Here is a 24,602-nt window from a genome sequence, read left to right on the forward strand (position 1 = left end):
GGGAGCTCGGCCCGGTGTGAGCCCCCGCCAGCCCTGGGGGACCCGGCAGCACCTGTCCGAGGTCAAACCCTTGCCCTGGGGTCGAGCCTGGCGGCAGCATGGTAGCCAGGGGGGGAATGGCACGGTTTTGGAGCCTGGAGAGCCTTCAGATGGGTACGTGTGAGTACAACATTCTCTCTATCTCCTGCTGGTTTTTTACAGTGTTTTCAGATTGCACTGATAAACTGTGTCAGTCCGGGGGCCTGATTCTTATACCCTGTCATCTCTCAGAGCCTGCAGATTTAACCAGTGACAAAACTGCTAGGAGATCAGAATCCATCCCAGGTTGTCTTTTAAGTTTTTGCATCCCGTTGGAGCAATCGGGAAAGCCCACCCCTACCTCTTACATTTCTGTTTGCAAACAATAGAGGAATAGATGCAGAATGCAAGCAACTGGTTTTTGTTTGAGTCTGACTGCAAAGACAATGTGAGCATGTTGATTTGGTACAGAATAGTTATCCATCCCAAAATTGCAGTAATTTTTCATCTGGAGCCAAATGAGCTAAGTTGTTTTGATGTGCCATTGTTACCAGAACAAACCAGCAGGCAATACTGATAGTACAGTGGAAATGTAGAAAAGATCACTGGGATTAATTTTTTTGGTGTTGCTTTATAAGATAAATATTGATTTAATGGATTATTTATTTGCAGATTTTTTTAATAAAGCAGTATCAGTAAGTTTCACAAGATGGATTTTATCAATGCTCAGATTATGAGCCTGTAGGGAAGAAAAATATTTTTTTAAAAAACAGGGATTCAGCATCCTCAATGGTTAGATTGATTATAGCATTTTAATGTGAGTGTATATTTAAAATGCTGAGGAGTAGAAGCCAATGGTTGAAAAGCCTTGATCTGCTGAATCAAGACTATGCCAAATTTTTCCCCTTTTAAAGGAAAGAGGAATCTTGAGAGTGTTTTAGTGAATCTGCAGTAATATGCTTTGATCTCTTGCAAATTCATACCCAAATGACCAAAGATGCTAGTGATGGTATGAGTGCCCTTAAGGATGGGGCTGAAGTGTTCCTCCCTTTAAGGTAGACAATGGGTGGTAAGTGGCTTGCTGGTTTGTTGTGTGGGTATGTGGATTAAAGCCCCAGGAGTCATCTCTTCCTGACTCGGCCATCTGGAGCCCATTGCTCAGCAGGCAGGTGGTCTCCAGGCTTGCAGCAGGGCAGAGAAGAGGCAGGATCAGGGCCCTGCTGCTTGGTGAAAGTTAGAGGTTAAATAACTCAAATAATTTCAAGGCCCAGGTGGGATGGGGCTCTGAGCAGCCTGATATACTGGGAGGTGTCACTGCCCATGCAGGGGAGTTGGAACTTAAGATCTTTAAGCTCCCTTCCAACTCTTAACTGTTCTATGATTCTACAAACTCCACTTAAAGGTCCCTTTGCAGGCACTTGGGAGTGAGAGAGGTGCTCTGCATGCTATGGGGCAACTTATCTGGGACCCAGTAACCCCTAGAAAGGGTGCTCAGTGCTAGCAGCCCATTCTGAATTTTTTTAATGTATTTATTGGATTTTTGAGCACTGTGTGGTTTTCTAACTCTTTAGTTATTCACAACTTGGGCCTGCTATAGGAGTAAATCTTTAGGGATAAATTAACAAGGACCAGAGAATGCACTCAAGCACTGAGCCACTGGTCATGAAGGCTTCTTGATTACCAGCTCACCTCCTGATCTGTGTGGTCAGCTGGCTTTGAAAGGTAAACCTGCTCTGAAGGGGTCTAGCACTGAGCAGTGTGGACGTGAGCCAGTCAGTATTACTTGGTCCAGACATCAGTCCCCAGTCCTCTTCGTCTGCCGGTACAGAGATGATCACCAAAAGGATCTGCCACCCAGCGATGTACCCCAAATGGGTTTTACAGTTTCATACAGTAGCTGCAGGCAGTACAGTAGTACACAGTGACAGTCACTCACATGGTGTTTCTATTGGTTTATGTGGCTGTGCAGTAAGATGAAAGCCCATCTTGTTTTGGCCTTCCTTACAAGCTGTTTTTTTGGTCAGAAAATGTACAATTGTCAAACCAAGATTTTTTTTTGTGATTTGGGGAACTTAGGACAAAGTTTTCCTCGGGTGATTACAGACTCCCAGTCCCCTTGGGCCTGCCTATAGGTATCTCTGTGCTGCCAGAGTCTCCCTGGCACCTGGGAGCAGGGGCTGTAGGATAGGCTACCCACCCCTGTCATGGGTGGGTGGGCAGGCATGGAGGTGTTGGATGGTAACATATCTGCCAGGGATGTGACAGTGTGTTGGCACCCATGTGGGGGTCTGACAGCAGCCCCTCTGACTGCCAGGGACTCACTGGAGCTCTCTCATCTGCTGTGTGGAAAATGGCAGTGAGACCTCCCTTCTGGTTCAGGTCATTTGAGATTTCCTCTGGGTAAAAATAGAAATAAATTATGGTTGCAGTGCTGTTTTTCTTGCACAAAAGGGAGAACTTCTCTGTTTTGTCAGCTGCTAAATGAGAAAATTATGAAGAAGAGTAAAAAGTATCTAATGGCAGAAAAGTGGTTTTCCTGAGAGCTCCACTGCCCTCCACTTCTGCTGTTATTGTTATATTCGTGACAACAAAAGCAACTTCTCAGAGATTCCTCTTGCATTGTTTGGGGTTTTTTTTGAATCATAAAAATGATGAAGCAAACAGCTGTTGCACCTTTGTTTTAGTTGCTGCAGATGGTGGGACTGAATCTTCGGCCTTAGTGGACGACAATGGCAGTGAGGAAGATTACAGCTATGAGGAGCTCTGCCAAGCCACCCCCAGGTACCTGCAGCCTGGAGGGGAACAGCTAGCGATTAATGAGGTAACATCCTGGGCCTTGCATTGCTGTAATGACTGGGTGCGTGTTTTACACAGATTTGAGGTTTCATATTAATAAAAAGTGCAATGGCAGTAGCCAGAGTGGTGAAGAATCCAGCATCCATGGTGTTGTGTCTCTGGCAGAGCCCACAAGCAGATGCCAAGGGAAGAGCACAGTGACTAGTACTTTACTGGGAGTGTAACTTGTTAGTCTCTGTAACTGCTCTGGAGTAGGCATCTTGTTGTTCTCACTAATGAATATATGCATACATTTCTGAAAATCCAGAATTTTAGTTTTATCCTGTATAGGAATAATCACGGGCAGTCTAGTAAGGTATTTTGATGTTTTAGTAATTTATGAACAGTTAATTGCTTATCTTTTTGTCCCTCAAAATCTCATTTTCTTTCCCTCTCAGCTGATAAGTGATGGCAGCATTGTCTATGCAGAAGCTCTCTGGGACCATGTGACTATGGATGATCAAGAGCTGGGCTTCAAAGCTGGAGATGTCATTAGAGTTCTAGAAGCTTCCAACAAAGACTGGTGGTGGGGAAGAAAAGAGGACAAGGAAGCCTGGTTTCCAGCTAGCTTTGTCAGAGTGAGTAATTCTCTTGCTTTTGCATCATTGTCACATGAGATTCCTAGCACAGTGCAATAGCAGTGGTCATGACACCATATTTAAATGAAGAGCCTGAATCTCAGCATCTTTGTATATCTGAACATCAGTGGTGTAACTCCTAATGATTTCACAAGGTAAAAAACAATAGAGAATCACACCCCAAGATCCTTTAACTCCACTGATGCCTTTTATTTTGGCTTCTTTCTTTCTGTGGTCTTTTTGTAACCAAAGGAATTTCTCAAGCAGAAGTGAGGGCAACGGAAAACTCAACCAGGAGCAGTCAATGTGTATAGAGAGAACGCAGCAGTTTTCATGAGGGAGTGGGGAAAGCTGTGCTGCAGGGATTTCTTGGTAAAACATGCCTTAATTTATTACCACAACATTGTGTAGGGATCTGGCTCACAATCGGAACTTCCCAGCCAGAACTCAGCCAGATTAATGACCGTATAGCTCTCTGGTATAAAATTGAGCTATGTTTTACAACTTAATTTAAAGTACTTTTTGAGAGCCTGTAATAAAGCTTGAGCCACACTGTGTGAAGTACTACACAAAGTGCAGGTGATGGTTCCTGCTTTTGCCCTTCCTGGATCTCTTGCCAACATGGGCAATCAGACAAAAGTTGAAAAAGGAGGTGCTGTTATCCACATGGTACAGGTGGGGAATTGGAGCAGAGGGAAGCTATTTTAAAGTGTTTGAGTTGTCTACTTTTATAATTTTTACCCATATGCTGGCTTGGCCAAAATAACACATAAACTATTAGTAAGGGTCAGAAATGAGCTTAAGTCTGAAAAATTCACAGGCAATACAACATGGTATCTCAGAAACTGTGAGTAGAAAGCCACGTATTGAACCAGCCTGAAATGTCAACACTTTATTTGAATGTGCAGTGGGTACAATGAGAAATCCTGTTGTGAAACACCCTCAAATAGGTAAGTGTGGAAACATTTCTGTAGCAAGTCCTCTCTTAACTGTAAGAAGTTTCTAATAGTTTTATAACACTTTGTAAAAGTTTGCTGCTTTACTCTAGTTTGCTTTGTTCTGGCTGCAGCTGCGAGTTAATCAGGAAGAAGTGCCAGAAACCTGTAGTAGTATCCAGGATGAAGAACAAGATGCAGATATTAGCAAACATCGTCAGAAAATAGCTGAAAACAAGGATCAGATGAGAACCAACGTTATACAGGAAATTATGAACACAGAACGAGTCTATATCAAGCATCTCAAGGACATCTGTGAGGTACATGCTTTAACCTGAGGGCTTTCTGCTATCTAATGTGAACAAAACATTCCATATAAGTTGAGAACTGGAGTGGTGTCTCATACAAAAATATTCCCAGTTGAGGCTGTCAAGTCAGTCCCTTCTTGTGGCTTTTCTTTCTGTTGACTGTCACAGGGCACTGCTTCCTTTTTAAAAAAACCAGCATTTCTCTTTTGACGTGGAAAAAGTGTTTTGCTTCTCTGAAGAAATTATTATTATTATTATTATTATTATTAGTAGTAGTAGTAGTAGTAGTATTAGTATTAGTATTAGTATTAGTATTAGTATTAGTATTATTTCCATAATAATACGAGAAAGAAGTCCAGTTTATTTAGTACTTTTTACCAGTTAGTTTAGATAGAAAACTTTCAGTAAATTTAATAAAATCACACTTATGGGACAAAAGTTTGTGAAAGTAATTTGCAAAGACAGTGTTTGCTGGGTGAGATTTTTTTGTTTGCTTTCTCCAACAAAGAGATTTTTGCTGGGTGCTTAGAAGTTATGTACAAGTCTTAAAGGTGTTTTAGAACCACCTTGCTTATTTGAACCATAAAATGTAGGGGCTTTTCTGATTTTGTTCAAAATTTTTTGGAGGCCTACTCTTGAACAAGAAACTTCTTAATACTTCTGACTGAAGTTTGCCCCTTCTGACATGGGCTGTGATGCATTTGACCTATATTTGACTTGTATTTGTGGTTAGCATCTGGAAGGGTGCTAAGTAGCCTACCAAAATATTCTTTGTACCCTTAGTTTGCTAGGTCTTTCTCCATATTTGTCGTGTTGTCATCCTTTAGTCCACCACTCATCATTATATTGTTCATGAATGACAAAAAAGACCAGACAGCAGTGGGTTGGGGTTTTTTTGTTTCTTTTGTGCTTTTTAAGAATTATTATTTTTAGATCAGACCTTTTTAATGTATTTTGAAGAGAAAAAAAAAAGGAAAACAAAAGGAATTGCTAATTTAAAGACTTTGTGTCTAAATTTTGTAATTTAGATTCACTATTTACTTAAGCTAATAAGCTTTACTTTGTGCCTGAAAGATCAGGGAGAAATTTGTACATTCAGCTGTGTTGATGCTCTGATGGTTAGCTGAGTTCTAGGACATGACTTTCGTATTTTACTGACCTAGTAATTCTTAGACTGATATTAGTAATTGATTTTCTGTAATACATATATTGTATACCACTTTTTAAAAATCTTGCATGCCTCTTGAGGTTAGCACAAAAGAGCAAAAACATGTTTTCCAAGTAAAGAAATGATGCTCCGCACTCAACATGAGGGGTTGAGATGGTCTGCTTTCCTCAGGGTGAATCTGTAGGGTGGTGCAAGCAGGACCTGAAAATATACTCAAGACAAAGCCAGAAAAGACACTGCAGATAGTAAACCAAGTTTGCTAGCTCTGCACTAGAATGAATCACTGTGACTGGTGCAGTCAGGAAGCTGGAGTATATCCAGAAAAACATTTTACATTCAAGAAGTGTCTGCAGCCCACATTACAAGAGCTGCACAAGAATTAGTTTTCCTTGTTGGAGTTCTCCTTCTAACAGTAGGAAATGTGGTAGCTGGCTTGCAGCATAGCCATTGCACAGCTCTCAGAGCAGATGGCTGTGAAGGAGACAGGAATATTCCTAACAGTGCCAGCAATATTCAGGGTTGCTTCCTGGTAAACCTCACCGGAGCAATTGCAAGGCTTTTTGCAGCTGCCTGCTCCCAAAGTGATTTGGGGGAAGCCTGCTTGAAAGCAGCCAAACAGAGGAGCCTGGCAGATAACCCCTAGCACACAAGTTAACCTCTAATCTCTACCCCGGCACTACGGCTGGTACGGGAGTATGAGCACAGCTGCTGTCCCTGGATAGTCAGGCCCTGCACTGCATCCTCCTCGCCTCGCTCAGCTCTGTAGGAGACGTACCTGAGAATGTGCTGGCTGTGTGTGGCAGCTCTGTTTCAGTCCTAAGAGGCCCCCAACTGCCCCTTTTTGCTTCTTAGCTATGCAAATGCCAATGCCATCTAAAAAATGTCAGTTACTGACGGCAGAGGGGAATTTGTTCCTAGGGTGTTGTAAAAGTGAAGGACTCAGTTGTGTATTAAGACTGGATATGAAGAAAGTGAACTGGACTGCTGTGATGTTCCTACAAGTAAAGAGGAAAAAACTGGAAGAGTTATTTTATTTTTTACCTCCTGCCAATATCATGTAGATTTTGCCAAACAGCAGCATTCTGAATGTGTTATCATATGTTCTTCATTTTGATTCTTTACCTTAAACTGTGCCCCACTTACCAACTGGTTAAGGAACCAGTAGAATCAAAGAATGTGTGGGGTTAGAAGGGACCTTTAAAGGTCATATAGCTCAGCTCCCCCTGCAGTGCACAGGGACCTTTTTGACAAATCAGGTTGCTCAGATTCTTGTCAAGACTGACCTTGAATGCCTCCAGGGATGGAGCCTCCACCACCTCTCTGGGCAACGTGCTCCAGTGCTTCACCATCCTCATAGTAAAGAACTTCTTCCGGATGTCCAATCTAAATCTACCCTGCTCTAATTAAAGGCCATTGCCCCTTGTCCTATCACTACATGCCCTGGTAAACATTCCCTCCCTGGCTTTCCTTTAGGCCCACTTCAAATACTGGAGGGCCACCATAAGGTCTCCATAGAGCCTTCTCTTCTCCTGGCTGAACAAACTCAACTCTCTGAGCCAGTGTTCATAGGAGAGGTTCTCCAGCCCTCGGGTCATCTTTGTGGCTTTCCTCTGGACTCATTCCAACAGTTCCATGTCCCTCTTGTGTTGAGGGCTCCAGAACTGGACACAGTACTCCAGGTGGGGTCTCAGAGGAACATAGTAGAGGGGGAGGTACTTCAGTGCTTTAGCTCTCATAGAAGTTGTCTTTATATTAATTGTTTTAGGGTTTGTTCTTATCCACATAGGGAAGAACTGTTATGTCACAGATAAATTGCTACAAAAAGCATGGCAGCTGAAGTACTAGCATGCATGGGGTTTACACCAGGCTCACCTCCAGCTTGGCATGTAGTCGAACAAGGAGATGCAAATGCGCTTTACCAGCTCTGTGGGTTTCTGGTTCCCTGATTGATTTACAGTACTGGACTGCAAGAATCAGTGTGGAAACATTTCAGATGCAAATCTGAAATTGCATTTGTGTGTTTGTGTATGGCTGGGAAGCCACTCACCTGCCCATAGGTCACAGGGGTTTTCCCAGCTCAAATGGGCTTGTTTGGGGTAGAACCTGTTTTCACAGGTTTTGTTGTTGTTTTTTTTTCATTTGCAGGGTTATATTCGGCAGTGTCGCAAACACACAGGAATGTTCACCACAGCTCAGTTAAGCACCATTTTTGGAAATATTGAAGATATTTACAAGTTCCAAAGGAAGTTTCTGAAGGATCTTGAGAAACAGTACAACAAAGAGGAACCTCATCTAAGTGAAATAGGGTCATGTTTTCTTCAACATGTACGTTGCGAAAGTTGATTTATTTTATGAAACAAACAAAACATGATAAAAAATTGCTAAATTGCTCTTAGAAGGAAATTTTAATAACCAGTGCTTATCGAATACTTAACTATGGTTAGACGGCATTTTAGAGTGTAAAATAATTTACAATTAAATAATTATTAAAATGGTTTGGATTTCTCATCATCTTCCGCAAGGTGTAGCTTTATACACAACTTTAATTTTTTTTTTCAAAACTGTAATGATCGCTGATGATCTGGTCTATTTGCAGTGATTTGGGTGAAAAAACTTCCTAGAAAAAAATACCTAAGAAGGTGGTGGAGAAAGAGGCTGTGAGTTCAAGCCTATATCAGCCTTCCCCAAATGAAAGTACTTTCTAAAGTGGGTTTGATTATTCTGACTCAGTGGGGCCCTGTATTTCTGTGTTCTTACAAAAAAGGTACATACTTCTGGCAGTCACAAAGTAGGTTTCTGCATAGTTTCAAGGCTGATCAGCCTGGAAACAATATAAGAAATTGATTAATTGATCTAAGTAGATATAATAGATGTTACAAAAACATCTCTCCTCCTTTATAGACAAATACTTTAGTTTGTTCAGGGTTATGTTTTGACTTTTTTTTTTTTTTTTTTAATAGCAAGAAGGCTTTGCTATTTATTCAGAGTATTGTAACAATCATCCCAGTGCCTGCATTGAACTTTCCAAACTGATGAAGCAGGGCAAATACCGTCACTTCTTTGAGGCCTGTCGCTTGCTTCAGCAGATGATTGACATTGCCATTGATGGTTTTCTTCTCACGCCTGTACAGAAAATCTGCAAATACCCCCTGCAGCTTGCAGAATTGCTCAAATATACCACTCAGGAGCACAGGTGAGCGAATGAAAAGAAACAATCTTCTAATAGTAATAACACCTAATTATTCAAGCTTTCTTGGTGACATGGCAAGACTCCCCTTGACCACTATAGACATGAGCTCCTTACTAGATGGGCACCTTGAAACCATCAGAGATATTAACAAAATCAGCATCTGAAAATGCAGCATGGGGGACTGACAGGATGCAAAACAGAATGAGAAATGAGTGAAAGAGGATGAAGGAAAGGGAGAAGGTGCTGAAGTAGGATGCACGGAGTGATGTGTAACTCAGAATGAAAAATAGCAAATATGTCAAAGAAATGAAGGGGAAGGAAATCCACCAAAGAAAAGGGGAAGCTGCATAAATGTTATGGATGCAAGAAAACTTAAAGAAGGAATAGAAAAAAACCCACAGTCTGAAAAAGTTTAGAGGTAATGTTTTTTAGAAATGTATTAGTAATAAACATTGCCTTTGTTTGCAGTGAAGTCCAGATATTAGATACTCACCCGGCACAAATAAGAAATAAAGTTGCAGGTTATTAGCTTTCCTAGTAGACCTCTGAGCTTATTAAATCTTTGACTAAATTAAGATTTTTATCTTTAAAGATATGGGGGTTTACCTTGTACGACTGCAAGAAAAATGTTCCGTTGTGACCCCTGTGCTCAAGGTCCATGTGCAGCCTGAGGCAATGCTTCCTTGGCTGAAGTCTGTCTGCACTTCTTTAACCCTGAGAAAACTCACCTTGGACACCATAGGATGTTTGCCAGAGACAAATATAGGGGATGTGAAGTACAGACATCCAGGTGTGATGTGCCTCCATTCAGTTCCATGGCTGCCTGGGAAGTCCAGCAGTAACAGTTACTAACATGGGTATCTCTTTCACTGCTGCTAATTTTAGCAGGATTGTTCTGTGAGCTATTAAAGTGAAAGTGAGATCTTGCCACCTCCCACCCATAGCACCTGTTTTCCTTTGCATCAGCATCCAGAGATGCCTACAAACTTAGAAAGGTGCCCAGTTTACCAAGATGCTCTCAAGCAGGCAGGCCTACATGCACATAGAGCCTTGGAAAAGCTCCAGCTAACTGGGTTTTTTTGTTGTCATAAAAAGTTTGACGATCTCAAGTGCAAAGCCTGCTGTGAAAGCCACAGGTTGTGCAGCAGGTGTGGCGTAACAGTCACACCAGCAGAGACAGAAGGAACTGAGATAGGCAGGGGCAAGAGTAGCAGGGTGGATATCTTGCTGTCACCCTGTGGAACATCTCCTTGGCCTTAGTGGGATCCTGTTATTGTTAATCTCACTTATTGTCTACAGTGTAGCAGAAAAAAATGTCCATATATAAAAATAGAGGAGAGTAATGGGCAGATTTAGAAGGGAAGTGCATCCAGCAGCAGCAGCAGATTAAAATAGGAACTGAGACAGAAGCAGGTAAAAGGGACAGTGAGGTTGACCCCTTTGCAGGGTTTATTTCTGGCTCATGCTGTTTTCTGCCTCTGTCTCCCTTTTCTGCAAGAGGAAAGGCAGCTGCTCTTCTGGGACTCTGAGGCAAGAAATACATCTCTATGCTTCTGTCTTCTCAGAGACTCCATTTGAGAAATGTGAAGGAATGATGTTCAAAGGGGAATAAAAACCTTCCTACAGCTGGGGAGATTCATAAGCATGTGGGGAGCTCAGGGAAAGAAAGAGGGAAGCAGAACAATGGAAGAAGGACAGGAGGCTTGCATTTGACCTGGAGCAGGCAGGGGAAGGTGACCATCTTGGCTCTAACACACTTGTTCCATGAAAACAGGCCACTTTGTCAGCATGGTCTCCCTAATTCCTCTCTTCTGTGCCCATGTTCTTGGGTCCCTTGCTCACCCTGTGTGAGGTTGCTTCTGATACTTTTCCTGATGACATAGAGTTCTCCATTTGTATTAATTGACCCAGCCATGGAAAACAAGAAGGAGAAAACAAAGTTGTTAAACACGATTAAAAGAATGCCCTTCTCACTGAAATCCCAGTAAAATCTCACTGAAAACCAAGTTCCTTTGGTGAAAAGGAGGCATCACTGAGGTTAATGGGAGCTCTACCCTTGTTTTCAGCAGAGACGGTATTGCAATTCCTCAATCTACTTCCTCTGCCTCCTGCCACCAGGTTAATAATTTACTCCTGGACAAAGCCTAGCAGTACAGCAATGCTGCATTGTGCAGGCCAATATGTGAGGTCAGGATAGCCAAGACTCTTACTTAAGTACCCTGAGTAGAGGGATATATGGGTAATGCAGGCTAATACTTTAGGCACTGTGTCACAGTTTGTGATTGCATCATAGCCATTGTATATGTGATCTTTGAAACCTGCCTACGTTTCACAGTGATTATAACAACATAAAAGCTGCATACGAGGCTATGAAGAATGTAGCATGTCTGATCAATGAGCGAAAACGAAGATTAGAAAGCATAGACAAGATTGCACGTTGGCAAGTCTCTATTGTAGACTGGGAGGTAAGTGTCAGCCCATCCCTTTCCTGAGCAAAGGTACTGTGTACAGAACTGCATGTCTTTCTGCATAGTAGGTAGTTTATGGTGTCTGCTCTTCAAATGGTCATTGCTCTGTTAAAAGTCCAGTTGCTTCATTTGCAGTGATTCTGTTACTGATTACCTTGCTCATAAATCAGGAAGAGCTGCCTGTATTAACAAGGGCACTTGTCTTTGTGATGACATTGGATTGAGACGACAAAATTGGTTTTCTTCAAAATGCTGGACCTATAGAATCTTCTGTGGATCTTTGGTAGTTCTATCAGAACTTGAACCTGCCTCACTGACATTAATGAGACTCCTCCTGATTTATGCAGAAATACAGTAGAGCAGAACCATAGTCAAAGAGTTCGCCTGTATGAGATTATCTACATTCTATGACACTCTCAGATCTAATAATAAAAATGAAAGAAAATGAATGGACTTAAATCTTGATTATGAGACTGATTAGGCACACAGGAAGATCTTAGCATTTTTTTTACTTACCACATATATGTATCTTCTTAGGGACCAGATGTGTTAGCCAGAAGCTCAGAACTGATCCACTCAGGAGAACTGACCAAAATATCAAAGCAAGGCAAAAGCCAGCAGAGGACATTCTTCCTTTTTGACCATCAGCTTGTGTTCTGTAAGAAGGACTTACTGAGAAGGGACATCTTGTATTACAAAGATCGTATTGACATGGATGAGATGGAAATTGTGGACACTGAAGATGGCAGAGACAAAGACTTTAACATTAATGTCAAGAATGCTTTTAAAATAATAAATAGAGCAACAGAAGAGATTCATTTGTTCTGTGCAAAAAAACAGGAGGATAAAAAGAGATGGATGGAAGCGTGTGAAAGTGAAAGGAGAAGAGTTCAGGAAGACAAGGAAATGGGTAAGTAGAAGGATTTCCTTTCTAAATGAGGGTAAAAACAAAGGGCCTTTACATTTCTTTATGTTTTGTTCAGATGTGCACTTTGCCTTCTGGGAATGGTGTCTCTTTCTCACCCGGCATGACCTTAAGCTGTGTAAGTGAAGCTTATTCAGGTGTGTTTGCCCTGTTGCTGTGGGCCAAAGGTCCAGGGCAGTCAGCTGTGACATCCGTGTCACAGCATAACCCATGGAAATGTGGTGCATTATGGAGCAGAATGAGATATGAGATACGACGAGATGCACTTCACAGAGACCAATAATAAAAATCCATACAAAATTCCAGCACTTCTGTATGAATCATGAGCCCAGAACATCTATTCTTAAACGACACTTTTATTGTAAAGCCCATCAGCAATAATTCAGGATTCTTACTCTTGGTGTCATATAATGGCACCTCCTGTGTCCAGTAGACCTGTGCAGTTGCATAGTATTGTTGGTTACAGATCAAACGATAGCACCACTGGGCAGTTTACAGAAAAAAGGTACGACCTTGCAAATCCAGGATCAGTTTTAGACCCCCAGCTTGTGAAACACTCTAAAAGACAGTGCCTTCTGTGTGAACATAACTTTGGTACCATTATTATTTTTTTTAAATTCTTTTCAGTTTCATGCTTCCTTTAGGGTCAGTGACAAAAGTTCCAGCAAAATTTAATTGGCAAAACATGCAGAAAGAAGGCAGCAAACTAATAAGAAAAAGAAAACTTTTTAATATTCCTAAGGAAGTGAGTGTCCAAACAGTCCCTCTTAACAACAAAATTACAGAAAGCCTCCACTCCAGCATACAGGGAAAACAGTAGTACAGTGATATGGAAGGACAATATGGAATAAATCACAGCTTCTTCACTTTTGTGAGCAGGACTGAGCAGAGGGAGATAAAATGTGACCATCTATTTTCATCCCTTCTGAGGAGCATTCTTGAGCTCTTCTGTATGTACATCTCCTCTTGCAGTGGTTGCTTTATGGAGCACCAAGAGAGTATGGTGAGCAGGATAAATGCTGTATGTCAGGATGCTTCTGACGCTCACACTAGTGCTTGTGCTGAGCAGCAGCAGGTCTGTCATGTGCAGGCAGTGGGGTTTTACCATTCCTGGTAGGTGACACAGCTCCGGAAATCTCCAAGGAAATTGTAAAGATATAGCAGCTACAGCCCTAAATATCCTTATTTGTTCTACTGCGACCTTTCATGAAAATCAACATATGACATTCAGAAGGGTAACCATTCAACAGTGGTGTCAGTGGCAGTGACAGAAATGAGATTTGTCATAATAGCACTAATCCCTTTTTGAGGCTGGGTCACAATTCCCATGGTGCTGAGCACAAGGATTGCACAGGGGGGGTCCATCCTGCTTGCTACTCTTCAGGTACTGTGGAATACAGTGAAGAAGATTCAGTGTAACGAGAAACTATTTTTGATAACAGCACATAGAGGTCTTTGTGCAGACTTAACATCCAGCCTCTGGAAACTTGCTTTTCAAGTGTCACCCCTTGTTATTCTGATGTACCTGTCCTGGCACAGGTATCATGAACCAGAGGAGAGACAGTTCAGTTGTAGTTGCTAATGTCCATCTGGTTTTGTGAGTCACAGTGGCTTGGATGTTTGCTCCATTACACAGAAGACTGCTTCTTTTCTAAAATTTCTTCTTTTTTTGGCATAATTGAACATTTCCTTTAGCCAAAACCAGTGGAAAGGCGCCAGTATTCTCAACCTCAGGTTTAAATTTATCTTGTTGATTTTGTAAGCTATCTTGCTGGGCTTCACACAAAGCCTCTAATCTAACCCCTCAGAGAACAAATACATACTCTTTGTCTTCAGAACTGCAAATAGCATTTCACTACTATTTTCAAAGACACTTTGGTGCAAGTCACTGTCTCCCAAACCGTATCTAGCTTTTCTTAGCTTTTATGAATATATGGGAAGAAAAGGCCACAGCCAGAAAATCCTTCTCCAAACCACTAATAGTAACCCTAAGAAAATGGTCTGATCTCTTTTGATGTATTTGCTTTCATTTTTAAGAATCTGTTTCCTTCTTTCTATAAAGAAAAAAACAACCCTACAGAAAAAAATAAACTTTTGCTACCCCAAAATTATGGTGAACTGTGATTGTATTTTAACATAATAGGCTGATTTGTAATAACTTGTTCATAAATTCAGCTAAAAATTAAAGGGAAATTTAAAAAGTATAATAAAGAGTGGGAATATGCAAAATGGAACAAAACCATATGCTTCATTCTGACTCTGAATTGCAACTTCTGTGCTTTTTATGTGAATATGAGTAAAATGAGTGACAGCATGTGATCCCTGTTGTCTCCTTGAGCAAATGTAACATATCCATCTGTCTCAGCTGTATTGTACACAGGGACAGGAAACTGGAGTGCTCATACATGGGATCCAGACCAGTCACTGGTGTCACCTTTTATAGCAGATGTCTGGCCTCTCTGTACTCAGCACAGATCAGTCATACACTTGTCACATGACAGTAAATGGCACAGGGTTGACCACATACTATAGCATCATGTAAATCATACAAGTGTGCAGACGAGTACATGAGGAACTCGAGTGAGGGATCCACCCCAGTCTGATGCAGCCACAACCACATCACAGCCTGCTTTAGTATCTGGCAGACTATGTGATACTGTCTTCTCTGCGTGGAGGGAAAGATACCCAAACTTGTACTGCTTCAGTAGCAGTGACTTCAGTTTGTTACCCCAAGTTAGCTCATAGTGCATGAAAAAGAAACAGATTCTGCATTTGTGATCTACTGCTTGGTGGCTTGTGGCTTTCAGAAGTGTTTACAATTATTTTTAATCTCTTGCTATCTGAACTTGGCTATAAAAGGAACTTTTTGTGTGGTTAGTTCCTCAGTGATTGCCATTTGCAGGAACTGGAAAGCAGCTTTCCCCAGTAATCTACAGGCAAATGAATGTTCCTCTTGTCATCCTAGTGAAGAGCTATCTTTACATTTATATGAAAAGTAAAACATGCATCTAAAACTTCAGGTATATTACTATTAAGATTTACTAAAGATTGTTTAAAGTATAGTTTACTTATTTGTTTAAATCTTATATAATCAAGCATTAGATACAGTATCTTTATACCAGTGCCCTAATTTACCTTTTGACACAGGAATGGAAATCTCAGAAAACCAGAAGAAGCAAGCCATGCAAAATGCCCGTAAGTCAAGGCATGGAAAAATGAAAGGTGAGTGGGCAGAGTTGCTTTGCATTCTTAGTGTTATTTTTGTTAGAAAATAGCACAATCTGTCTATGGTTGAGTTCTTCAATCTTTAAAAAAGAATTCATGGTTTACATGGAGTTAAAATAATTTCCATTAACATGTATTTTAAGATCAGATTCCTTTCTGTCTACTAAATCAGCTCCCCAGTCTCCTTCAGACAAACAAGTCAGTAATTCTCTTTATTATAGAAGAAACTCAAGAGATAAGCAATTTATTTAAGGATGTAAGAAAGTGCATATAGAGTTTAAATTAGGAATGAGGGTTACTGATTCCTTCCTTTGCTTTTACTAAGACGGCCTGTTCTTAAGCAATTCTGTGCTTTGTGTAAAATATCCCAAAGTTCTTTTGGCAAACCATGTGTTGCTGTATTTATGATAACAACACTCAAAATGGCTGTCCTAGAGTAGAAGGAAGAATGGACTAGAAAAGTGTTTCTGTGGAAACAGCTTTTTTATTCCTTTTCTCTCTCAGAAAATGCCTTGTGATTTTGTCTTTTTCCATATTAAGGTTAAATTGGGGTACATCTCTAGTGTGTTGAGAGAAAAAATTCAGCAAATGGGACCAGATAAAGCCTAAATTTAGGAGTGAAGGAGCTGATGTTAGGTAGTCCTCTGCTCCCTGGGATTAATATTAACGTTTTTTTTCTTTATCAGTCACTAGAAACTTATCTGTTCATATTTTCAGGGGAGTGGCTGAAAATTGTTATCAGGAGATTCTGGTCAGAATGCACAAAGGTCGAAGTCTGAGAACATTAGCCTGTACAAATATTTTCCAAATTGAAAAAATAACATTTTTGTTGGTAGCAGTATTAGTCTTAGAGTTGACTAAAATCCAAGTGTCTACTGTGTTAAGTCATTCCTTTGAAATACCAGAATTCACTTGTGCTAACAATATAGCCAGATGATGTGAAACCGCTGCTTATTTTTGGTAATTCTGTAATGTTATTTTTACTGGTATTATTCTCTTCTTAAGTCAAATCAATGCAGCAATTAAAAAGCTTAACATAAGAAAAAGTAACCTTTAGTAGTGCTTTCATTCAAGATCATGGAAAAATCCATGCTGGCTTTATTGACTATTGAATTTGTCCCTTGGTTCTGTGCTTCAGTTTTCCTGGTATTGGTTGCTCTGCCAACTGATTCACGTGCTTTGCTAAACTGTTCCCTTTGCAGGGGTAAGCTACAATGGGTGTCCTGTGCCTCCTCCACACCAAAGCCTGCACCCTATTCATCAGCGCCACATCACTGTGCCTACCAGCATCCCTCAGCAGCAGGTTTTTGCTCTGGCAGAACCCAAGCGGAAGCCATCTCTCTTCTGGCACACCTTCAACAAACTCACCCCCTTTAAAAAGTGAGAGGCCAAGGACCTAGGGAGGACATTGGCACGGAGGGAGACTTACTCCAGAGAAGGACCTTGAAGACATGGTTAGGTTTCTTGGAGCCCAGTGAATCTCCAGTTTTGGAGGGAAGACCTTGGGCTTCCTTGAGCTGGAAACGCTACCATTGTCTAGAGGAAGAATGAAGTTCCTCAGGAGTGCTCTGAAGTTAATGTTGCCAGGTGTCAGCATTGCTGATGAAGAGCAGTCTCTGTTCTGACAAGACAACTCGCTGTTACTCTGAAGCAGTAGTATTTGATCTTGGTTTCTTAGTTAGGTTGAAGTAGTGATGGAATCGAGCAGGTCACTGTAACATTTCATTTTTCTTAACTTTATATTGATGGCCAAATCTAGGATAGGGAGGAATTTTTCCTTAGGGGTATATCAGCAAGGAGTTTTCTCCTTCCATTTGGAGCACTGAGCAGAGACCACCTGTTAAAATCAGGTGGAGACACCCTATGTGATTAACCAGCTGCTGCAGAATGTAGTGGACCCTAATCCTTCCTGTCTTGTTCTATTAAATTGCCAAATGGCAGGAGAACATCCCGCAAGGCCTTACCATATTCCAGATTGGAACAGGGAAATTTTATTCTGTCATGTAGAAACATGATAGGAGTGTGAAACTGACCTTAAAGGTATGTGCATTTATTGCACACAAGTGGAAAGGAGGAGCCCAGGGCATCTCAGATGGGTTACTTTCAGTCACAGCAATATACTATACTGCATGCACGTGTGCTCTTCAGTATAGAGCTTTTATATCACTTTTTGTGCACTTGTCTGCCTGGGAGGGCGCTTCTTTATATTTCCAATATGCTTGTTTCTCTGTATAAAAAGTATTTTTTTATTTTCTAATGGAGATAATGTGAATGTCCAAAGTCAGAGTTGAGATAGTATGTGCTGGCTCCTGGCTACGTTACATAGTTCTCACACTTTGTATTCATATAGCTTGACTTAAAAAAAAATGGATGCATGGTAATGTAAATATATTGAAGCAGTCTGGATCCATGCTTCTTATACACAGTCAGTCGACAGTGAGTTTTGACCAATTATTTTTTCACAGAGAAAGAGAAGTCCTTACTCGAAGGGACAGAGAAATTGTATGGACCAGAGATAGATAATTTTATTTTTTTTTTCCTCAGAGTTGTCAGTCTGTATTGGAAGGGGAAGAACCTGATTCAGTCAAGGTCAGCTCTGGCCAGCATATGCAACCTGTGGTTTGCATTGCAGCAATTTGCCTATGACATGAAGTTGATTTGGGAGAATAACACCAGGAAGAAACAGTATCTTGATATTTGCAGCACTGATCATTTCTGCTTGATAGCTTTCATTAAGGATGACAAGACTGCTGATAATACAGAAGGAAGGAAAGACTCCATAAGTTTCAGAAGTGATTTGCTATGAATGTCTTCACAATACTTTATCCTATGCTGCTGATTAGGGGCATTATCTGATGATAAGGATAGATCCAAGAGTATTCTTTGACAATGGACAAAATCAGCCATGTCATGAATCTGTAATAAATGAAGAACAAACAAGGGGCTAGAGGCCAGGCAACCTAACAACAATGTAAAAAAGCCTTTATACATGTATTTGTTCCTACTATTGTTGTTACCTCTATATTTTTATTTATCATCAGTGTTGTGAAGCCCACTAGTTGTTAGATTTTGTGATTTGATAACTTGGTGGCAACTTCTGCAAAGCCCAGGTTTGTGGTTTTGATTTTAAATGACATCTTTTGACAATTGTACATTTCAAATGCCTTCTGTGTATAGCCCAGCAATAATGCAAAGTCTGGTGATGCTCAGCCAAATTGTTCACTGCATAGTGAACTTCATGGCTTGTGCTTTCCCGTAGTGATGGAAGATGACCTGAAACAGTTCAGAGCCAGAAATCTGCACTGACACTTTCAGTGATCCAGCTTAGAGCAAATGCACAGGAAAGTTATTGAAAAAAACTCGCTGGGTTGTATTTTCCTTTTGATGCTTAAAACAGGGCGTTTCTGTTCAGATTTTTTTAAAAGACAATTCTAAATGCTCAATTTAAGCATAAGTAACAGACTTCCAAATGCAGACATGGATGCATGCCCTTCCCCTTAAATGAGTAACCCTTTTGTGTTTCTTACATACCCATTTTTGTGGGTACTTACCATGTTCAAGCTGGCAAACCAAAGTGATACACGTATGGTGGAAGTGGAGATGTTTTTCATAACATTTTGAAAGACTTGTTCTAGGTGAAAAAAAAAAAGAAGTCTGGAGTTGGATTGCAGTGCTGACCCAGAAACTTTCCCAGCTGGGCCTGAATACATTTTGACATCCACATTTACTTATGTATGTGTCTTTGCTAGAACCTACTTCCTTCCAGGGCTCAGTTCTGTGGAGTGCTGGAAAACAAGGAGGTTTTGGGATGCATCTGTCTTCTGACATGTCACTGCTGGTGCTGGTGCCTTAGCCCTAAAAATGAAGAGAAATGTTCACATACAGATTTAGATGCAGCAGGTTTTTTTTTTAATCGAGACGTGTATTTCAGAGAGATGAAAAGCAAATGTTTCATGATGCAGATTACTCAGGAGAGTTTTATGTATGCTACCTTACATATAGACATGGCTGTTTTGTAATACTCTCTGTGTCTTTCTTTGCAGTCTGACCTTGCTACAGATTAATATAAAATATGACAAGACAGGCCAAACTTGGACTACACCAAAATCTTTTAACCAAATTCTAGTTACATGAAAATACACAATTACATTATCCAACAATTAAGACAAATGTTTACTTGGGGTTCAGCCTGACTTCAGTCTGTGGGAAAAAGGAGTTGCAACTAAAATGTATAATTTTGTATTCTAGCAACTCTTGGCCTGGTCCTCCTGATGACAAAACTTACATATGATCAGAAAGGTGTGACGGCAACATCTTTCCTCTCACTTTTGCATGCTTTAAGTTACTATCAAAAGTTCTAGGGCAACTACTTAGTACGTTTGTGCCTCATTTAGATAAAGCGCAGCCAGAGCCTTCCTGACTGCCTGCTGAGCAGATAACCTCAGACTGTGCATGAGATGCAGTGAAATGTAATTGTCCTCAAATATGTTCCCACTGAGTTAGGAAAATGCCAAACCATAATTACATCCAACTCAGAGCATTTGATGTATAAAAATAATAAGACTGTTTTACAAGTGGCTCTTGCCATGCTAAATTTCACGTTGAGTTTTAGTGGTCGGTGTAATAACGGAGTTCAAAGACAGAATACTCAAATGTTCCACATTTTAGTTGTCTTTTGAAAATAATTGTAAGAGAGTTTTGGAGCCAAAGGTCTTTAGCCATAACTAACTCAGTACCCTTCTTTGACTGCCTTTCTACTTTTTTTCTACATGTGTGGCATTTGTATGTAGAAGATGCCTTCTGAATGATCTCTAATTTAAAACTATTTCTTGTAAATACTAGGGATGACTTGCATATGTATATTATTTTGACAAGTGTTTTGTAACATTTTATGTCACGTACCCTGCTTTCTGCATCTTACCATCTGTGTGCTGTTACATGTTGTAAGTGAAGTCTCCTGGCTACGTAGCAGTTGAACTGGCTGGTGACGGCTGAAGTACAATGTATAGGACTGCAGTAGCTCGATGTGCATTTGTTCTAAAGTCATTGCATTACAAGGTTTATTTACTTGTGAAACTTTGTTTGTCAGACAAATTTGTTTTCTGGAAATGAGTACAAACTTACATTCCCATTATTTTTCTTTTACTGTACATGTTTGAATTAAATAATGTACAAAGCTGAAGTTCCTCAGCTGTGTCTTATAAAACTTCATTGTGCAGTTTGCAAATTGTTGTGGTTTTTTTTTTTTAATACTGTCTACAAAGTACCCTCTGTGATGCAAAAATGTATCCATTGTTATATCTATTTCAGTCTTTTAATAGAAAAAAACTTCTTGTCTTGGTTTTCCAGTAACTGCTACTGTACTTCCCAGCACAAGTTCATTTTAATAATTACTAAACCTGATTTTGGGGTTGAAGTCTTCATCATTGAGACAAAAACCATCCTTGTTATTGTCTCAGCCTTATGCATGTGTTATCACTGTGCTTTGCCTTGTCCTGGCAGACAGCTCCCACAGTACCTCTTGGAAGTGAATGCGAATGCAGCTTCTGTATTAATAAAGCTCCTGCTAACTGAAGGTGGTGACTTAAGTACTGTAGTTTAGGTAAGGAGGATGAGATTTTATTTTCTTTGGAGCAAAAGCAAAACCTTTTGAAAGGGTTCACCCCAAATATGTATTCTGTAAATGTGTGTGAACAGGCATACCTACCTGCTCATTAAAGCAATGGGCAATGCTGCTGGAGATCCAGTTCACTGCTCTGATTCAGGGAAGTTTTTAATTTCTCAGTATTCTGACCAAGCAGGGGACCACAGCTGAAAGGTGTGTCTTTCCTGCCCAGGCTGCATCAAACATTCTATTTGCTGAGACACATTAGCTTTAACAAAATAACAAACTTCACTGACATTTTTCTCAATAGTTGGGTTTGCCAGTTCTTTCCCTCATCCTTCTAATGTCTAAGCTCTTACCTGTATTTCTGGATTTACCTCAAAGCTGAGATTTTCCCAGGCCTCCCAAATGCTCCTGCTTCAGCGGGATGTGTGCTGAGAGCTCCAATATCAAAGTGAAAGGCACAGACTGAGCACTTAGTGAGGCAGATCGGATAACTGAAAACATACCTTGAGCAAACACTGGAGCAAACATTGGGATCAATAGGCTTTCTAAGGAGTCTGTAATTCATCTGGCCATGAGCTCATTTGTGCATTTTATTTCACGCTTTGGCAGTCAGGCTGAATCCTGTAGATTGTTCCATACCATCAGCTTTTAAGTTCTTTGGGAGCTAATCTGTCAGATAGATCTTTTAGTTCACACAGAAATAGCAGTTTTCTCTTTGTTTGTTTGGTTTGGTTGGATTTTTAAGAGGCTACATGATGATCTGTACTTGGTAACAGAGATAAAGATTTGGGCATTTTACAGTGCCAAAGGAGAAATGGAGTTAGCAGTGGAAAACAGCCCATTGGGTAGCATACATGGAAAGGACACAAATATTTAATGTGTTTCTGAATATTTTTCAGAATTCAGTTTTCCTAACTTTCTGGAGAACATGTAATTGTGAGAATATGTCAAAACTGTATGAACTGTCAGCACAATATGTGTTACTTTAATCTTAAGTCCATGTTAGGTTTAGTTAACTGCAGTCAGAACTGACTTCTGGTTTTCCAGACGAGTTCCCAGGGCTGAGAACTCACTGCCACTATGGGATATTTAGGCTCCGGTTTAAAACAAAGATGTGTCTCTGTGCTTGTGTGTGAATGTGTGTGTGTTTGCATACATATATATTTACACACACCAACAGACACCTTTTACAGACTCCATGTGGGATGCACAGGCAATGGCTCTGCTGGCATCTACCACAGGTTGCACCAGCCAAGTGACCTGCTCCCTTCACACCCTCCCTGTTTTATGTTCCATCTGATATTTCTGTTGTGCATCTTGGCAGGGGGGAGAACAGGGCAGGGCACATGAAACCTGGGCAGGGTTTTATCTGAGTAATTTTAAGCATTCAGAGTGGGCCACCAGTAATGATGGACCAACCACTCTGCAGACAAGGGAAGGCTGAAAGATGTCTGCATCCCTGGATTCTGCAGAAGGGCAAATATGAGAGGGCAGAGGTTAGCAGGGCAAGGAGTGCCACTGCCTTTCAAGGGCTGAGTTTCTCTCAGGAGATGATGGAGGATTTATCGACAGTTTCTCCTCGTGATTTTTAGAAAGCTGAAACTGCTGCAGGAAGAAGGAGCTCCAGGTGCTCCTGAGGGACTTCACTGACAGAACCAGGCACACGTCAAATTCTCCCTTGTTACCGGCACATAGGAAATCAGAAGACTCGGTAAAAATGCTGAAGCAAACTGTCAGTAGGTGGATTGGCTAGGGACAGTTAGCCTTGGCCTCTCCCTGTGAGCAGGCCCCAGACTTTGGAGATACTAACTCATGAAGGACTGAACAAGTGTCTAGAAGATGCTCTGCTAATAGTTGGATTTATCTTCTTCTATTAACAAATCTCTCTAATGGTCATTGCCACCATATTCAGCTCCTACCAAAGGTAATTAGCCCAGCAATCAATCTAAATTGAAATTTTAAAGAGCAAATTATGACCTTTTGCTACTGTGTAATTATTTCCAAGGCATTATTCTATTCTGAGACAAGGCACATTACATAAAGCAGCTGAGGGTAATGTTAATCCTTAAGGTCATTCCCACAGCAGTTCTCTGCTAAAAATGCATCAAACTGGACTAACTGCAGAGTCCATCAAGGTAGATGTAACTAATGAATTTTGTCATTCTCACCTCATGATTAGGATATATAGACTGACTGTTGCCATTGTAATATTCAAAGCCTCTTTTGTGTCAGTGTAAGGATGCTGTTGCCCTGGGAGGCCCTGTCACTGCTAGTGCCATGTCGCCAGGAGCCCCCGCTGCCCCTAGTGCTGTTCCCCAGAGCCACTGGCTTGCCCAGCACCCTGCAACTAGGAAGGTTCATCAATAAATCCAGGTTTTCTGCATGGCAGGACAGATCACTGAGTGCACAAAACTAAGCTGGCAAGGGTGGGCTATTATTTTAATGACTAAAACTTTTGAAGCAGGAGAGGAGGCTGAGGCTAAACAACCTTAGAAAATTTCAGATTGTGCCTAATGTGTGAAAAGGATTGTTTCTCATGGCTTTCATTTCTTCTTCTCAATTAGCAGAACAGTGAGGCTAATTTGGCTACAGAAGGTCATTCAAGTAGAGCAGCTAATTGCTGCACATTGTCCCTCCTTTTCTACAGAGTGCAGTAGATGCAATGTTCCAGATGGAAACCAGGCCACTGTAACGCCTGCAATATCTCTTATTACCATAGGGTGGTGGTGAAGACCTTGGTGAAAACTCTCCATCTCTCAGCTGTGCCGAGGATACGCTGTTTGATATGCAGACCACACATATCATATCTTTGCAGTGTGGGAATCGCCTCAGACAGTTTTCAGTCACTAGCACCAACAGGGGTGAACTAAGGGCACTTCTGATAACACATTAACTCATGTTACTCTTGGTTTCACCCTTCACTATTCACGTCCAGCATTAAAGGAGCTCATGAGATGCTCAGTTTCTTTACTTCCACTAATCCTTAGACAGCAGCAGTTTCAATAGTTTCAAGAAGACACAGTTAAGTATCAAGTTATGGCTTCTTCAGATTTACTTACCAATAATATTTAATTTCATAACGCATCAGCTTTGGCTGATGTTTGGGTGTCTAGATGGAGAGCCTGCTAATAACACAGGAGAAGCTCTCTTTGTTATTCAATTTATTTACTTTAATTCAAGCTCATTATTTCTTTTCCATAATCACCTTATATTTGCAATGCCACATTCACAGCATTGTTATTTTAATTTTCTATAACCTTTTTCTACCTAATTCTATTGTAAACTGCTCAATACAGAAACTAACTTTATTATAGGTTTTTGTAGCACAATAACAGTCTGAT

At 40.7% G+C, this 24,602-nt stretch overlaps 1 protein-coding gene across 4 annotated transcripts in view; it reads left to right on the forward strand.

The window, feature by feature from the left end:
- Positions 1 to 17,034, forward strand: part of SPATA13 (spermatogenesis associated 13) — a 48,999-nt gene extending 31,965 nt beyond the window's left edge. For 2 of the 4 annotated variants that reach the window (XM_010001892.1, XM_010001893.1), the window contains 9 exons: positions 2,703 to 2,839; positions 3,252 to 3,431; positions 4,501 to 4,686; positions 7,988 to 8,167; positions 8,803 to 9,035; positions 11,368 to 11,497; positions 12,038 to 12,410; positions 15,573 to 15,651; positions 16,860 to 17,034. In XM_010001892.1, coding sequence (XP_010000194.1) covers positions 2,703 to 2,839; positions 3,252 to 3,431; positions 4,501 to 4,686; positions 7,988 to 8,167; positions 8,803 to 9,035; positions 11,368 to 11,497; positions 12,038 to 12,410; positions 15,573 to 15,651; positions 16,860 to 17,034 — 1,673 coding nt within the window. Of the gene's footprint in view, positions 1 to 98; positions 154 to 2,702; positions 2,840 to 3,251; positions 3,432 to 4,500; positions 4,687 to 7,987; positions 8,168 to 8,802; positions 9,036 to 11,367; positions 11,498 to 12,037; positions 12,411 to 15,572; positions 15,652 to 16,859 lie in introns of those variants that run through there. The other 2 variants (XM_010001894.1, XM_010001896.1) reach the window with 2 other exon arrangements.
- The last annotated feature ends 7,568 nt before the right edge of the window (positions 17,035 to 24,602 follow it).

Source organism: Chaetura pelagica, unplaced genomic scaffold (assembly GCF_000747805.2).
Source record: "Chaetura pelagica isolate M959 unplaced genomic scaffold, ChaPel_1.0 scaffold247, whole genome shotgun sequence".
In the NCBI taxonomy this organism is placed as follows: Eukaryota; Metazoa; Chordata; class Aves; order Apodiformes; family Apodidae; genus Chaetura; species Chaetura pelagica.